The sequence below is a fragment of the Molothrus aeneus genome, chromosome 19, assembly GCF_037042795.1.
Source record: "Molothrus aeneus isolate 106 chromosome 19, BPBGC_Maene_1.0, whole genome shotgun sequence".
Classification (NCBI taxonomy): domain Eukaryota; kingdom Metazoa; phylum Chordata; class Aves; order Passeriformes; family Icteridae; genus Molothrus; species Molothrus aeneus.
Genome location: NC_089664.1, coordinates 913,943 through 930,905, shown reverse-complemented (window position 1 = coordinate 930,905; position 16,963 = coordinate 913,943). Strand labels below are relative to the sequence as shown.

At 51.8% G+C, this 16,963-nt stretch overlaps 1 protein-coding gene across 1 annotated transcript in view; it reads left to right on the top strand.

Moving 5' to 3' along the window:
• Positions 1-12,955, top strand: part of ZNF618 (zinc finger protein 618) — a 143,682-nt gene extending 130,727 nt beyond the window's left edge. The window contains exons 15-17 of the mRNA XM_066563000.1: positions 5,267-5,344; positions 10,578-10,682; positions 11,442-12,955. Coding sequence (XP_066419097.1) covers positions 5,267-5,344; positions 10,578-10,682; positions 11,442-12,955 — 1,697 coding nt within the window. The remainder of the gene's footprint in view (positions 1-5,266; positions 5,345-10,577; positions 10,683-11,441) is intronic.
• Positions 12,956-16,963: the final 4,008 nt, after the last annotated feature.

The following is a 16,963-nucleotide window of genomic DNA, read 5'->3' as shown; positions in this document are numbered from 1 at the left end:
CTCTCTCCTTTAGTATCCAGGGAGAGTGAAACACCCTGGTTTTCCCTCCCAGCTTTAGTTCAAAGAAGCTGCATGGTGAAACTGGGAATTTGCATCTGGAGCATCAAAGAAAGCCTTTGTGTAAAGGGTTTCTTGCCGCGTGGCTTTTCTTTGCTGGCCTCTCCCCTTGTTTCCATTGCTGTAGCATTGGGTGTGTGTTAAAATCTCTGGACATTTTAAATTGGACAGGAAAGATGCAGAACCCTGCAAGGGAGAGAAAATGAACATGTTGGATTTTGTGTTGAATGGAGCTCCCATCCTGCCGTGCCCTGGATAAGTCTGGAAGTGTGGAGTAGGGATAAGGAGCAGGGAGCAGATGGGCAGAGCTGTGTAGAATGCAGCAAGGTCTCTGCCAGTCTCAATATTTAAATCTCTTTCTTTTTTGCAGAAACCGCAAGTCCCCTGATTTCAAATCCTTTCCCGCTTTTACAAAGTAAGTGTGATGGATGTCTGTGGTGCAAAAGGCAGGGACCGCCCTCCTGCAGCCCTACTGCCTGCCCTCTGAGCAATTTTCATCAATAAATGCTTTTTTATTATGAGTCCAGGTGTCAAAGAATAAAATGCCTCACTTCTGTGGCTCTGGTGTCAGATTTAAATACAACAGAAACCCTCCAGGGTGTTTCTGTGCAGTCTGGGGCTGCCAAATCACTTAATATTCAGTCTTCAGGGAGTTTTTTGTGAGCGTGTTTTGAGACCAAGATTTGAAAATGACCCCATATTTAAGTTACATTTGCACACAGAAAAACTTGTGATCAGGGCTCAGCTCAGTAAACACCTGCCCAGAGCCAGTTCCTGTGGCCTGGCATTGGAAACTGGGAGTGAGCAGGGCTGGGATGGGTGGACAGGGGAGTCTCTGCTGCAGATTCTGCCCTGTGGCCGTGATGTTTCAGCAGGTGGAGCTTCTTCCTTTGCCTTGCAGTGTGTTTGGCTCCTGGCACTGGCTTTGGGGTGATTTGTGCCAGCCTGGTGGTGTGAGCCAGCCCTGAGTGTGGCCATGGTGGGGAGGAGGACAGCTGTTCTTCCTCCTCTTACAAACCTGAGGGGGAAGCAAGGGCTGTATTCAGAAAATGAGTTCATGCAGGAAGAGAAATCCAATTAATACTGAGATGTTTGGTAAGGGTGGTGAATTTGGGACTCCCCTTTTCGAAACATACTCCAGAGCACCTTGTTACTTCATACTGTTTGAGATGGCTGGAAATGACAGAAGGTCTGTTTTCAAGAAACTTCCACTGATTTTGGGGTCTGCTGGTGTTTTTGTAGGAGCCTGCTGCTGGTTCTCCTGCCTCGTCTCGTGGGTTTGTGTCAAAGGGAAGGTGCAATTCACTGTTAGTAAAGCTAAAGCCAATGGAAACATTGGGTGGAAATGCTGAGAAGTTTTCCTCACAGTTGTTCTGCATTTGTTTTTCACCAAGATGTGGACAGAAGTGTTGAAATGTGGGGTTTTTCTGCTGAGGAAAGAGCAGCCTGGGGGCTGTCCCTGCTGAGCCATGGTGACACCCTGCTGGGTGTCTGTCACTGCACAAGCACCTCAGGGCAGTGCTGAAACTTTCTGTTAAAGCTCTCAACTCCTGTTCACTCCTGGCTTCAGACCAGGCTCTGCTAATTTCCCTGGCTTAGATGTGGCAATGAGAGTTAACATGGGAATTAGAGTGATTTATTTAACCCAATCACAGGCACTGGTTTTGCTCTGCCTTGCCTCACACAGCTGGGGCCTTGCTCACTGGGTAAAGCACTGCTAAAAGGGTCTAATTATAGCCTTGGGGAAAGATGTTTTAAATTGTGCAACCAGATGTGGGCATTAGTTCTGTGTGGCTCAGGACACTGAAGAGGTTTCAACAGCTGCTGGTTGAAACCTGCTCTCAGAAAGCACCTCCACAAGCACAGGGGGCTTCCCTTGTCCCACCAGCAGCTGGGAGCAGAAGGACAGAGAGCAAAGAGGGCCCTTTGCTGAGCTCAGCCCACCTGCAGGAGAGCAGATCCCTAAGGCTGAGTAAGGAAGAGCTGAAATCCCCAGGGGAAGGACAAGCAGAGGTCCAGCAGTGGTGGTAGAGAAGGAGAATGGGGCACAGGTGTGGCTCAGATAGATGGGTGTGCAAAGCAGTTTTGACAACTTTTCCAGTTCATGGTCAAGAGAAATCAAAGGGAGGAGGATTTACTGGATTACCAGCCCAGGTGAAGAGACTTTTCCCTGGTCTGGGATACAGATTGCCTCTTTCTTCTCTCCACCTTCCAGATCCCTCTTCCTCTTCTAGCCCTGGCACATCCCACCCTCCCTCCAGCCAGCCTGACTGTTCCCAGCTCTGCACTCTGGAGCATGAGGGGCTCAGGAGCTGAAAGCTCAGAAGGATGAGGGTTGAGAGAGCTCTGGGAAGTGAAGTGAGTTCGTTCATTCCCATGGGGATTCTGCACATCCTCCCAAGCATCCCTTCCCTGCTCCCAGGAAATACTTTGGAATTGTTGGGTGAATTTAAATTTTATGCTTATTTTTAACGTGGCTCGGTTTTAAACTTAGACTTCTGTATGTCTTTGTGTCAGAATTATTTAGAAAATGCTTTGGCATTTTCAGAATATGAAATTAGCTTTTGAAATAGGTGGTGATTTTGTTTCCAAATTTGGACATTTCTGGAGTAGAACAGAAGGGGTATCTTTTGGAATTGAGATGAAAATCAACACAACTTTTCTGAGAAGAATCACAAATGAGAGATTTTACCAGTTCACTGAGTGCACTGAGTAGCCAGAGATTTGTGGTGCCAAAGGGAGGAGTTTGAGATGAAGAGCTGTGGAGACCTTGGTGGTCACAGCCTGCTGGATGCAGGTGGGAGAACCCAGAAGGGACTGGGCAGGGGTGAGGGGGAGCCAGGCAAGGAGAGAGCTGGAAAAATAGCACAGGTTTGTGCTGATAAAATAGCTGAGAATACAGCAGGAGGGAGGTGAAGCAGCTCAGGGAGACAAAGTGAGCTGAGAAGGAAGTGTGAGTGCAACAGGAGAGCAAAATGAGTGTGGGAGATGATGTGCAGCTTGGAGAGTGCTGGCTGATGGGGGGTTTGCCTGCTGCTGAGGCTGTGACTGAGCTGGGGAAGGAAGGGCTGTGCTGTGCTGGAGTCCTGCTCCCAGGGCAGAGAAGGGCCCTGGCCCTGCAGTGCTGAGCGGGGCTTCCCCCTCTGCCTCCCCCTCTGCACTGCAGGCAGGGGGGCAGAAGGGAGTGCAGGTGTGTGCTGAGGTGGGGCTGGCACAGGAGAGCTGCCAGTGTCCAGGGGACCGTGGGGTGACACCGGGGCTGGCAGCCTTGCTGCAGCACCAATAGGTACAGCAGGGTCTGCTCTCCCCTCTGGTGGAGGGGCAGGGGCTCCAGCAGAGCAGAGGGGCAGAGAGAGAGGGGCACACAGCTCTTGTGAGCTGCCAGGGGCCTGTCAGCAGCAGGCAGCAGGCTCTCAGAAGTGTGGATGCTTTCATTAGAATATTCACAGGTTAATTTTGACCCTTGAAGGGGCAGCCGGGCCCCCTCAGTTTGAGGCATTCCCATCTGAGCAGTCTGGGCTCCATGAGCAGCAGAGGCACAGGTGTGTCTGTAACACAGGTCTCTGGCACTGAAATACAAGCCCCAGAGGGATGGTTTGGACCCACAGGGAGCCTTCTCCTCTCTGACAATTAAAAACACGTGGAAACAATTAGATTGCATTGTACCTCTTGTGGCATTGTACCACAGCTACCTCACTGCTGATGATTTCAGCAGCCACAGCCAGTCCCTGCTAATTCCAAGGACTAAAACCCCCATGTGCCACTCAGTTGTTCAAATCTTCTCTTTTTTCCACAAGCACAGTTACTTAAGTACCAAATTTCCAAACTTCCATGCTGCAGCAAGCCCAGGAGCAGCATCACAAGCAGGCACAGTGAGTTAAAGCATTGAGCACAACTCCAGGCAGAGCTGGCTCCATCATTCCAGAGACTCCAGGTTCTGTGGGAAAGGTTTGACCTCACAGCATAAAAGTACAGCTTATACAGACTGGCTCATGCTCTCTTTTATGTTTTTCCTCACGGATTTCTGTAGCCTTGAGGTGGATTCTGGGGTTTTCTCTCTGAGATAGACTTCTCACAAGGTATAGGCAGCCTTGTGCTTCCCTGGGTTTTGGTTCTTCTGTCCTGGGTCCTGGTGCTTCTGTTTATTCATTGATACAGAATATGTTTTTCTCTTCAAACTCAGATCTAGACTTCTGAAATATCGTAGCAATAGACTCTGCTCCATGTGTGTGCCAGGCATTTGTATCCACAATTGTTCATACACCACATGTTTGTCCATTCTGCTGCTCCGGGACAAAATGCCCCAGTGAGAGGTGGCAGTGCTGCTGTGGCTGCAGGGACAGAGGCAAACTGCAGTGTTCCCAAATTTCAGCACTGTAGTTTGGAATCACATCTGTCAACCATGCACTCTACTGATACTGTTTAGACAGGCAACTGCAAACATTTGCTTTTAGGTTAACTCAGTGGAAGAAATGCACTTTCAACAAGAACAGGGCTAAATGTATCTTCCAGCTCACCAGGGAGCTCTGCACCCAGCTCTTTCCTCACTCCAGCTCGTCCATATTGCTCTGGCACATGGCTCTCCTGCTCTGCTCTCAGCCTTCGGGCACAGGCCTGGTTCCTGTGCTTCCAGCCCTCCACCTCTGCTTCCTTGGCATCCTGCTGCCACCCAGCCCCGTGACACCCACCGGTCCCTGGTGTCCCTGCACTTGGTGACAGCCACAAAGCCCCAGCTGAGTCCCCCCATGGCACTGCTCCACCCCCAGCCTCTGACTACAGCATTTGTCACAAGCCAGTGCTCCTTGTCTCACTCAGGACAGGCAGCAGACACTGGACTTGGACAGAACTGGATGGAAGATGAGTCCAGCAGGCACAAACCAGCAGGGACACGCTCAAGGCAGGCTGCAGCAGCCTGGGCCAGCACACCCTAGCCAGTGGGCAGCCTCCAGGAGAAACCTGTGCAGGACCCTGAGATGCCCACCATGGCACCAGGGGCTTCCTGTAGTGCCCTGCCTGTGCCCTGGCAGTGAAGTGCAGCAGGAGGAGGCGCCCAGCCCAGCCCAGCCCAGCCCAGCCCAGCCCAGCAGGCAGAGCCGTGCCCAGGCCCTGCCCCGCTCACTGTGCCCACAGCTTACACACTGAGGTATGCACCTGTGCTGCTTCCCTGCAGACTCTGTGTAATTCTTCTGAACTGATTTCTCCCAAACAGAGCCTTACACCTGTGGAGCTTGTGGAATCCAGTTCCAGTTTTATAACAATCTCCTGGAGCACATGCAGTCCCACGCAGGTAAGCTGGGCACTTTGACTCGCTGCAAGCAGAGAATAAATTCTGTGCTGCTGCCTGGTGCTGACCCCACTGTGTGTCTGTAGGGTTCTCAGTGCTCCCCATTCCCACAGCCCCATCATTTCACTGCAACAAACACAGTCATCCCTCAAAGGCTGGAGCACAGAGGCTCAGGGTGTATTGTACATATTGCTCCTTTCCACAGGGAGAGAGGGAGTGTGCCGTGCTAGCTCAGAGTCCATCACTGCTCATTGCCTTTATCCAGAGCTAGGCAGAGAATCCTCACTGCATAAGCTCCTCCAGCAGGTTAAACCCCCCTCGTGCCAAAGGGGTGGCTCTCATGGAGCAGGGCAGCAGAGCCTTTGCCCACACAAGTCCTGTCCTGTGCCTGTGTCTCCTGGAGTTCTGCAAAGGACTGAAATGTGTTCTCAGAAGAAGAATTTGCCATTTCAGCAGCTGTGTTCAGTTCCCTCTCAGCTACCTACAAATGAGAATTCTTAAGAGTCATTCCAGTGCTTTGTTTCTAAGTCACTGTTTTTGTTTCCTGTCTTGATACATAAGAGATGATTTTAAAATTTCAAAGCCAAACCTATTTCAAAGACAGCACTCAGCATATTCAAAAATGTAGAAACAGAATTCATTTTATATTGGCAGATTTTTTTTATTTTTTTTCCCTCTTGAATTCAAGTGAACTAACGTGGTTTTAAGAACAATTAAATCCCCTTTGACCGACCTGTGTTCTCCAACAGACAGCTGCTCTGTTGAGATGCAGATGCAGGCCCTGAGGAAAGTGGCATGGGAGGAGAAGAGGCTTGAGGAAAAGCATATTTTCCTTTCTGCAATAATGTTAATCAAAGTTCTTATCTTGCTCTTTATTTTAGTTTTAGTCCTAATTTTAATAGTGTCACTTGAGTTCTTCATCCATGAGGGTCCTCTATTCCATTTCAGTTCCTGCTGGCAAATCTTAGTGCAGGCTTTGTGTGTTGTTCAGCAGCTACTTTATTTATCATCTGTGTGATTTACACTGAGACTTTGAGAGCTGTTTGTTAGCAGAAGGTGTGAGTTTGTGTTTCTGGTGGAGCACTGGGGTTCTGTGCAGTAATGGGACTCTGTGTTACCCCGAGGAGCAGTGGACTCTGCTCAGGGCAGGGCTGCCCTCATTCCCTGGCTGTGGGTCTGTCCTTGCTGTCCATGGCAGTTCTGCTGCCTCCACGCTGTTCCTGACCATCCTGTTCTTGCTCTGGGCTCTGGCACTGAAATGCAGCATTTTGAGTTACAGCTCTGGGTGACACCAAGCACAGGAGCTGAGGGGACAAGGGCAGCTCACTGAGGGTTGAGCTGTTGCACATTTTAAGCTGGTGCTACCTGCAGCTTCCTCCTGGTTTCTTCTTTATACAAATGACCCATGGGGGTGGTGCTGAGGGCTCCCTGTGAGGGTGGGCAGGCCCTGGCACAGGGTGCCCAGAGCAGCTGGGGCTGCCTCTGGATCCCTGGCAGTGCTCAAGGCCAGAGTGGACAGGGCTGGGAGCAGCCTGGGACAGTGGGAGGTGTCCCTGCCATGGCAGGGGTGGCACTGGATGGGCTTTAAGGTCCCTTTCCACCCAAACAAGTCTGGGATCCTGTGGTTGTTCACCTGGGTTACTTTGGCCACAGAACAGGGTGGAGGGAGCAGTATGTGTGATTGGGCTCCTGTCACATCAGAGCTCTGACTGGGTAAATCCCCTCTGCCCAGCTCAGGATCCTCTTTGTAAGCTCTGGTTTCTCCTTGCTCCTGCTCTGTTTGCAAGTGCCATCCTGTGCCTGGCTCCTCCTGCTGAAGTCTCACTGGTGCGGGGACAGGGAGGTGTCCGTGTGTGTCTCCTTCAGCCGCTCCTGCAGCGCCCCCGAGGCTGTGCCCTGTCCCCTCTGTGCCTCACCGTGCCTCACGCTGTCCCCTCCCGTGGCCTCGGGGTGCTGCCCGGCAGCCCTGTGCTCACGGCTCTCCCCTCCCTCCCCGTGTGCAGCTCTGGGCTGAGGCAAAGCCAAAACAGAGGCAGGAGCCCCGTGGGCAGCGTTGGTGGGTGCCCAGCTCTGGGTGTGCTGTGTCTGCAGACAGCTCTGAGGGCACACAGGGCCTGCAGGGGCCCTGGCAGCACTTTGTGCCTTCAGGCTGACAGGAGGTTGTAGTGAGGTGGGGGTCGGTCTCTTTTCCCAGGGAACAAGTGACAAGGGCAAGAGGAAATGGCCTCAAGTTGCTCCAGGGGAGGTTTAGATTAGAAAGGTTCTCAAGCACCCTGAGCCCAGGGCAGGGGTGGGGTCACCATCCCTGGGAATGCTCAGAGAACACGTGGATAGGGCACCAGTGGTGAATGTGGTGCTTGGGCTGGGCTGATGGTTGGACTGGATGATCTTAGAGGTCTTTTCCAGCCTAAACAAGTCTGGGATTCTGGGGTTTCCATATCCAAGAAGCAGCATTGCCCCAACATCTCTGAAGTCTGGGAGTGCAGGAGCCTTGCAGTGGTCAGCAGTGCTGGTGGCACAGGATGCAGGGACTGGGGACTCAGGCATGGCAGTGGTTTGTCCCTGGCCAGGGAATGTTTCATTTTAGGATGCAGAGAGCCAAGAGGCCACTATGGCTCAAATGCTCCCTCAGTTCATGTGTTCAGCAGCCCAGTTTGCTTTGTCCTGTCTAATGCAAAGGGCTGATCTCTTCCAGTGGCTGTGCTGCCTCCCCTGGACCCTTCTCACGAGGGACAGAAGCCAGGGAACGTGCTGCTGGCCTCCAGAAGCAAAATCAGGGACATACTGGCTCTTGAGTCATTCAGAGGGCTGAGCCCGGAGGCTGGAAGGTAATAAGGAGAGATTATAGCTTCATAAAGCAGCTACACAGTGAGGAGAAGCAATTAGAATGTAAATTGGGTGCTGAAAGGCAGAAATAGAACAGCAGAACACCAGGCAGAGGAATTTGTTCTGTAATTACACTGAACAATATACAGCTTTGACTCCCTTTAGAGTACTTTGTTCAGGTCGAGTGCTGCCATATAATGCCCTTCCTACAATCTAGGCCTAAAAAAACAAAAGGAGGACTAGGCTGAACCTGGATTAAAGGATTGGAGGCATGAAGAAAAATTAAGAACCATGATCTGTGTAGTTCACAGACTGCCTGATAAGGAAGATGAGGCTGAAATGTACAAATCTCATTAATGCCACTCTGAATGCCAGCAGATATTTGTATATAATAAATCCCCTATTATTAGGAAATAGATAAGAGAGTTATGGTGAGGAAATACAGAGGGTTTCTCCCCCTACCCATCTCTCACCAAGACAAGGAGGGCCTGAACTATGAGCAAAGTTGGCAGGCAAAGTTATCCAGCATTTTCCTTTGCCCACCCACAGATGTTTGGAGTTGAGGACAATGGTGACATTGGCTCAAGAGCAATTAGTGTGGCAGATGCTGGGGGAAAGGTGATGTGTCTGTCCCCCGTGGTCACTGGTGCCCTCTGAGGCCCCTCGTGCTCTTCAGTCTCTGCACACCTGCAAAGGCCAGCCTGTGGCTGCAGCTGAGCATGGCAGCAACTCCCTGGGTACCCAGCCTGGCCAGGGAGCTCCCCAGGCACACACAGGCCCAGGCAGGGCCAGAGGCTGTCCTGGGTCATGTTCTGTCATGTCCTGGATTGCTCTGGGGGACTGCCCCAGCCTGTGCCAGTGCAGTGCCCACAGTGCCCACTGAGCAGCCTGTGCCTGTGGATGGGCACTCTGGAGTGCCTGGCAGTGAAGGGCAGAGCTGCTCACCCTGGAGAGGACTTGGAAGGAGCACAGCACTGGAGCTCCATCCCAGCCCTGCTGGTGTCCCTGCTCCCCCAGGTTGCTGGCACACATGGAGGAGAGCAAGAGCAGCTCTGCCCTGTCCTGTGTGTCCTGCTGCCCCCAGAGCAGCCTGGCAGAGCTGTGGGTGCCTCAAGGCACTGCTCCAACTCGTGTTTCTCTGCCCAGGGCAGAGGGCAGGGTCACTGCTCTCTGTGCTGCTGTCCCCAGGCTGCAGGGGCTGCCACCTGAGCTGGGCAATCTGCCCTCCCTGTAAAATCACTGGAGAGTCAGTGACTCCAGGTGAGTTCAGGTGGTTCTCACTCTAGGAGAGGATCCAGTTCTGCCTGGGTGAATGAGTGGCACCCCTGAGTGTAAAAGGAGCCCTAATGGGCCACCTCAAAGAGAGGTGTGTCTGACAGTTGTCCAGAATTAGGTGTGATGAGTCCAGCTGTGATGAGCAAATGGCCTGTTCTGTTTTCCTTGGTTTTATTTCCATCCTTCTGCTCAGCCTGGTCATCAGTCTCTCCATCTTTCTGCTTCCTTTTCCAGCCCATTTCACTGTGCACTGTTCCTTCACAGCCTGTTTCACAGCACCATTTCATACTGAAGCACACTAAGAACTAGAGAATTTCCTCTGGAGGGTGGGGAGAAATTCTTGGGACACAGGAGAGGAAAACATGGATACAATACAGACTTTACTGATCTTGCTTGCATTTTCTTGTAAGATCCCATCAGACTGGCAGCCAGAATGTTTAGCCCAGTTACACACACAGAAATGGGAGCACAAACACAAAGGCTTTGGGGGCACTTGGTGTCTGCAGCCTCAAGGTCAGATGGTCTTTGGCCCACACTCCAGAGACTTTGGCTTTGTGTTTGCAGCCTGAGGCAGCAGTGAGAGCCCCAGAAGAGATGGGCCCTTGCTCTTCACAGGGAAGAAACCAGACCTGAAGTTTGCAGTGAGACCCTTGGATCCAGAGGAGCTGAGCACAGCTTGCAAACCAAAGTGCTTCCCAGAGAGAACAGGGCAGCCACCTGCAGTGCAGGAGGAGGCAGGGAGGGGACAGAAGGGTCCACATCATTTCAGAAGCAAATGAATGGCCCAAGGCAGGCTGAGCTTCCATTGCTCCTGGTGTGCAGCTTCAGCTCCTGAGGGGACATTCCCCAGGGTGTGCTGATGGCATCAACATCCCTGGTGCACAGGAAGACATGGCACATTTCAGCCACGTTTTGGGACGTGATAGGTTGTGAGTCCAAAGACAGTTTCAAGGTGCCTGAGGGGGCTATGTGAGCTCACTGAAAGCTGCCTAAAAGCCACAGAGAGTGTGGTGGGTTGTTGTCCCCTTAGTTAGAGGAGCCCTACATAAATGCTGAGCAGTTGAGTAGTTTCCTCTTCTTTGTGCTTTAAGCATTATCTTGTGCTTTTAACCCCTCCCTGTCTCTTGCCTTGCAGCTGACAATGAGAACAACATTGCCTCCAGCCAGCAGCCCAGGTCACCTCTCCCTGTGGTTGAAGAAAAGTGGAAGCCACAGCTCCAAAGAAATAACGCCAACAACAGTATGTAGCAGCTTCTCACTTTGTCCCTGTCCAACAGGTGCCTCAGGGGAGCAGCAGTGATGGACACTGCACAAGGCCCTTGTCCTCACCAAACTGTATTTGATTTCACCTTAAATCATGTCCTACATGGAAGAGCAGAGTACCCCTTCCCACTACAGGAGTGCAACAAAGAACCCTGGGGTGGTTGGAAAGGTTTGTGAGGAAGATGCATTTGGTAGCTCCTGGAAGAAGGTAACTTCTGATCCAAGGTCAGACTTTCTAGCCTGGAGTTAAAAAACGAATCCAGTCATCATAGTGTGACATAGGCACAGGTGCCCAGAGCAGCTGTGCTGCCCCTGCATCCCTGGCAGTGCCCAAGTTGGACAGGGCTTGGAGAAGCCTGGGACAGTGGGAGGTGTCCCTGCCATGGCAGGGGTGGGACTGGATGGGTTTTAATGTCCCTTCCAACCCAAACCAGTCTGGGAATCTGTGATTTGATGTCCATCTTTCCATCTGGGCTGAGTTGTGACCATCCCCACACCAGGGACAGGATGCAGATCTCCTCCCTGCTGCTCTGTCAAGAGCAGGGTCTGTCTCTGGAGGTTCCTCAGTCCAGAAACCCTGGGAGAACAAATCCAAGGATGGAGTTGTCTCTTCCATCATCTGGGCACGTTCCACCTCTCTGGGGGTCTCAGAATTGTTTTGTGCCTTGTCCCCTGCTCTCTCCTGCTGCGGTGATGCTGACCTGGCCCTTTCTGTGCCCGCTGTGTTTCCCTGCAGCGCCGGCGAGCGGCTCTCTGGGGAACAGCGCCATCCCGGAGAAGGAGCGGCAGAACATCGCCGAGAGGCTGCTGCGGGTCATGTGCACCGACCTGGGCGCGCTCAGCGTGCTCAGCGGCAAGGAGTTCATCAAGCTGGCGCAGACGCTGGTGGACAGCGGGGCTCGCTACGGTGCCTTCTCCGTCACCGAGATCCTGGGCAACTTCAACACCCTGGCTCTGAAGCACCTGCCTCGGATGTACAACCAGGTGAAGGTGAAAGTCACCTGCGCCCTGGGCAGCAACGCCTGCCTCGGCATCGGGGTCACCTGCCACTCGCAGAGCGTCGGCCCCGACTCCTGCTACATCCTCACCGCCTACCAGGTGGAAGGCAACCACATCAAGAGCTACGTCCTGGGCATTAAGGGCGTGGACCTTCGAGACAACAGTGATTTCATCCACCACTGGGTGCAGAACGTGCTGTCAGAGTTTGTGATGTCGGAGATCAGGACGGTGTACGTGACAGACTGCAAGGTCAACTCCTCGGCGTTCTCCAAGGCGGGCATGTGCCTGCGCTGCTCGGCCTGTGCCTTGAACTCGGTGGTGCAGAGCGTGCTCAACAAGAGAACGCTACAGGCTCGCAACATGCACGAGGTGATCGAGCTCCTGAATGTCTGTGAAGACCTGGCGGGGTCCACGGGCCTCTCAAAGGAGACCTTTGGCTCCCTGGAAGAGACCTCCCCGCCGCCCTGCTGGAACTCGGTCACCGACTCCCTGCTGCTCGTCCACGAGCGCTACGAGCAGATCTGCGAGTTCTACAGCAGGGCCAAGAAGATGAACCTCATCCAAAACCTGAACAAACACCTGCTCAGCAACCTGGCAGCCATCCTGGCGCCGGTGAAACAGGCCGTGATCGAGCTGAGCAACGAGAGCCGGCCCACGCTGCAGCTGGTGCTGCCCACCTACGTCAAACTGGAGAAACTGTTCACTTCCAAAGCCAACGATGCTGGCGTGGTCAGCAAACTCTGTCACCTCTTCTTGGAGGCGCTGAAGGAGAACTTCAAAGTTCACTCGGCACACAAGGTAGCCATGATCTTGGACCCTCAGCAGAAGCTGCGGCCCGTCCCGCCCTACCAGCACGAAGAGATCATTGGCAAGGTCTGTGAGCTCATCAATGAGGTGAAAGAGTCCTGGGCAGAAGAAGCAGAATTTGAACCTTCAACCAAGAAGCCTCGTGCAGCAGGGGAGGCCACAGCAGCTCAGGAAGAAGATTGGTTTGGGAAAAGTGAAGTCTATGATTATTTGCAAGAACCTCTCTTCCAGGCCACCCCTGACCTGTTTCAGTACTGGTCGTGTGTTACCCAAAAGCATACGAAACTAGCCAAGCTGGCCTTTTGGCTCTTAGCAGTGCCTGCTGTGGGTGCCAGGAGCGAATGTGTAAATATGTGTGAGCAGGCACTCTTGATCAAAAGGAGGCGGCTACTCAGTCCAGAAGACATGAACAAACTCATGTTTTTGAAGTCCAACATGCTTTAAGACTTTGTTTTAATTAAAACAAAACTTTAAAACACTGTTCCAAACAAAGAAAAAGAAATTTAAGTTCTAAACACTGTGGACCTCATTATGAATGCCCCTGGAAACCAAGTGCTTTTTTATATATATATAAAAATATAAATATATATAAAATTAAGTTTGAAAGGAAAGCTGAGCACAGGAGAGAGACAGCCCTCTGCCAGGAATGTGCTCCTTTCCATAGATAGTGTGTGGACTTGACAGACTTTTTAATGTTTTCAAGTGGGCAGACGAATGGGAGGCTGATGTTCTAAAGTCTTCAGGCAGCTGAGATCTAAAGTGACTTGAAGTTTCTTTTATTTCTCCTCCACCCCACCTTTCCTCTTGTCCCCTGGGCCATCTTGCCATGGATAATCAGACTCCATTGACCAGACCAGTTCTGCACTGGACTTTGCTCCTTTGAATAACTGTACACCTTGAGGGCACTTGGCTGCAGCCTTCTTGGCATGGTGTGTGAATCAGGGCAGCTGTGTTCCATCAACACCGGCATCTTTAGAAATCAGGAAGGGAGGCTTTAAGGTTTTTGATTCTTAATTTTATTTTTAACCTTTCCATATCCTTTTTTTTTCCCAAAAAACAAAACGTTAACAAAACGTTACTCCTCTTTCTCTACTCCCAGTTTTGAGTTTAACATGGCAGCAAGTGATTATAAGTTTGATTTCAAACTAAGAGAAATGGTTCATGGCAGAAACTGTCAGAAGTTGTTACATTTCTTGGCTTTATATTTTTTTACAGCAGAACTTCTTTTCTGAACTCCCGGTGTTAATTATCTTTTCTGTGAATTTTGTACATCAAGTGTTCTCAGACTTGTTCTAGAGTAGTCCATTTGCAATTTAATAATGTTCTTATGGGAACCACAGCAGTTGTTTATGTGGCAAAGCCTAGAAACCAAGAAAAGCAAATGGCAACAGCACAGGTGGCTGTGGGTCACCAGTGAGCTTGTCAGGTCTGCCAGAGAACCCTTGTACCTAAAGATTTTTGTTGAAAAGTGTCTCAGTGACACACAAACCACCCTTCCCAAGGCCAAGGACAAACCAAGGTGTATGATTTTTCAGGGGAACAAAGCTCACCAGTTTTGTCAAACTGGGGTTTGAAGGAAGCTTAGAGAAGTGCATGGGCTCAAAGATCCTTCTGAATGTAAGTGCTCCTGATTGAGTGCAAAGAATATCTTCCCCTTTTTGTTTGGAATGGTTTCCTCTAGTGGCACGAATGTCTTTTTGATACCTACAGTGCATTACACTACTTGTTCTGTTGCTGACCTGTTCTGGCCAGGAAGGCCACGGGCCCCGAAACGTTCACACGGAACTGGCTCACCCCAAATGCAATTAGAGATCCCCATAACCCCAAACCATCTCGGTCACTCTGCTGTCCCCAAGGCCAGAGCTCCTGCAGGCACAGCTCCTGGGCTGCTGGACAGGCTCTGCCAGCTTTGGTGCCTCTTGGACAATTCCCAACCTCTGGTGCCAAACTGTGCATTTTTCACTGCTGGGACTTGTCTCCTGGAGGAAAACTGAAGCAAATTCTTCTTTTTTCAGCAGTCTCTGGTGCTTCCAGGAGCTCTGGAGCTGTGGTCCCAGTGGTGTGGGAGGGTCAGGAGGAGGGGCTGGCCCTGCTGAGAGCAGGCTGGAGCCCTTCAGCAGCACAGGGAGTTTGCTGGTGGCTGGCAATGCAGGGGGAAACTGGAAACCTTCTCTGCAGTGCTGCTGTTGAGCAGATGTTAAACCAGGATCCCACCTGCCCAGCTCTGGCTGTAGGAGAAGGTGCAAGTTGCAAGACATGAGAAATAGCAAACCCAATCTCTCAGGCTTTGTGTGCAGATGCCTTGAACCTCACAGGCACTCCCTGACACTGCACTGCCACAGGACTCAGGGGCACAGTTTGCACACTGGACCCTTCCCCACGCCAGGCTCACAAGGACAGACCTTGGCACCAGCTCTCTTGCCCTTTCCAGCCCTTTCAGCCTTCCATTGCCTTGAGGCTGGTGTTTGGGTTGACCTCTCAGCACTGTTACTGCCATCAGACCAAAACCATTGTCTCCTAAAATGTTAAGTTTTTGCCTAAAGCACACAGCCTGCCACATGAACAGGAGCTGCCAAGGCAGAGGCTCCTGGACTCCTGATTTCCCTGTCAGTGGCTGATGGAGGGGTTGCTTGTAGGGCCAGCTTTCCTTCTTGCTGCTTTTGTTCTCTCCTGTACAAATCCTGCATGCCCAGCCACCAGTGATAGCACAGCAGTTTGCAGGGCAGGAGAAACCTGTGGCAGACAGAAATGAACCCTGAGTGAGTGAGATGTGTGCCAGGCCCACTGGTACCTGACAGCAGGAACACTTGGCTCCAAACAGGATTAGCTGTGGGCACAGAGGGTACCACACAGCTCAGCTGATGGCACAGGGATCAGGATTGGCAACTCCTTCTCCTAATGGCACGTTACACCTTTTTGTGAGGCTCACCTGACACCCTGGGAACTCTTTGATGCTCAGGGGAACATGCAAAGCCCTTGGATTCCTTTGGAAAGAGAGCTCCAGCCCCCAGCTCTCCTTTGCTAAGGGACATGTAGATGATTTCTGTGGAATTTGTGAACTTGGGCTCACGTTGTCTGTATGAGGCATCAAGGGTGAGAAGTGGGCAGAGTTAGCACAGCTGTAAATCCCTGGAGCTGAGAGTTGGGCAAAGTGCAGGGATTTGTGCCCAGCAGTGGTGCAGACTGAGGGCATGCATGCAGGAAGGCCACAGCCACCCCTACCTCCCATCCCACCTCCCCTTTCCCTTCTCACACTGTGGGTTTGGCACCAGAACTGGGGTCTTCTGGTGGTGCTGACCAAAGAGAGGGATGGACTGGCCCTCTCCCCCATCCCAAAAACTGCCCCTCTGAGGCAACTTCAGTTGTAGTTGCACTAATGATGGGTGTTAAGCAGTGATGTCAGGCAGATGAGATTCTCCCAAAGACTTAAAAACTCAACAGCTGCAAAAGCAAGAGAAAACCTAAAGGCCTAAAGTGGAGCATTCTCAGAGGTGGTGAGGAGAGGGGCTGCTTGGGCAGCCCCTTCTCCAGAGACTCAGTGCAGGAAGGTGCAGCTTTTCCTGACTTGCACATGGCTGCAGGGTGCCCAGCTCATTGGAGCTGTTTGTGCTGGGCCTGCTCCAGGCTCTCTCTGGGTCACTTGGGCCTCAGTAAAAGCAGAGAAGCACATCTGGAGCACATGCAATTACCTTAAATGCCAAACTTTTGCTCCTCTTCCTTCTTCCAGGCTTGAATTCACATTCTGAGGAGCAAAAGTACTTTACTAAGGTCTGAAATTTGGAAGCTCTCTGTTCCTGCTCTGTGGTGCCCCAGAGGTGAGGAGCAGCCAGGGTGCTGTAGGGAGCACTGCTGGTCCTGGGCTGGGACACTGCTCAGGAGAGGCTCTGAGTTTGGCCAGGGCTGTTGGGAGGTTCTGTTCCCTTTGAGCTGGGAGGAGAAGTCCTCAGAACTGGGATCATCCTCTGGTGGGTCATGTTGAGAACTTGCCTTCTGCTTGTTGGTTTTCTTTAATCTCCCTTGTGAAATGTGTTAGGGTGCAGGAATGGTTTGTGGCCTCCAGGCATCCACCTGTTCCTGCTGCTGACTGTGCCTGACCTTGCAGACTCTTCCTGGCTTCACAGTTTGCTTTGAGAGCGTTCTGACCTTCAGGTGGGGAACAAGCACCACCAGGTGAACCCCAAGAGGGAAGGGCCTGTCTGAACATCCTTGTTACTGAAGAGGGTGGGATAGAGGCAGAGCTCTTGAGGAGGTTGTTTCTGTGTGGATGCAGCAGCCAGGAGGTCAGGAAGGAGCTGTCTCCTGCCTCTCAGTAGGCAGTGGTTGTGTTTGGCTTGCAGGATGGACTTGGTGTCTTGCACCTGGGTTGAGTTGAGATGAACTTTCTGTCCAAGCTCTCTGTCTGTGCTGAGGAAACTGCTGTGGGTGGGTTTTGCAATCTGCAAAACTTTCTGT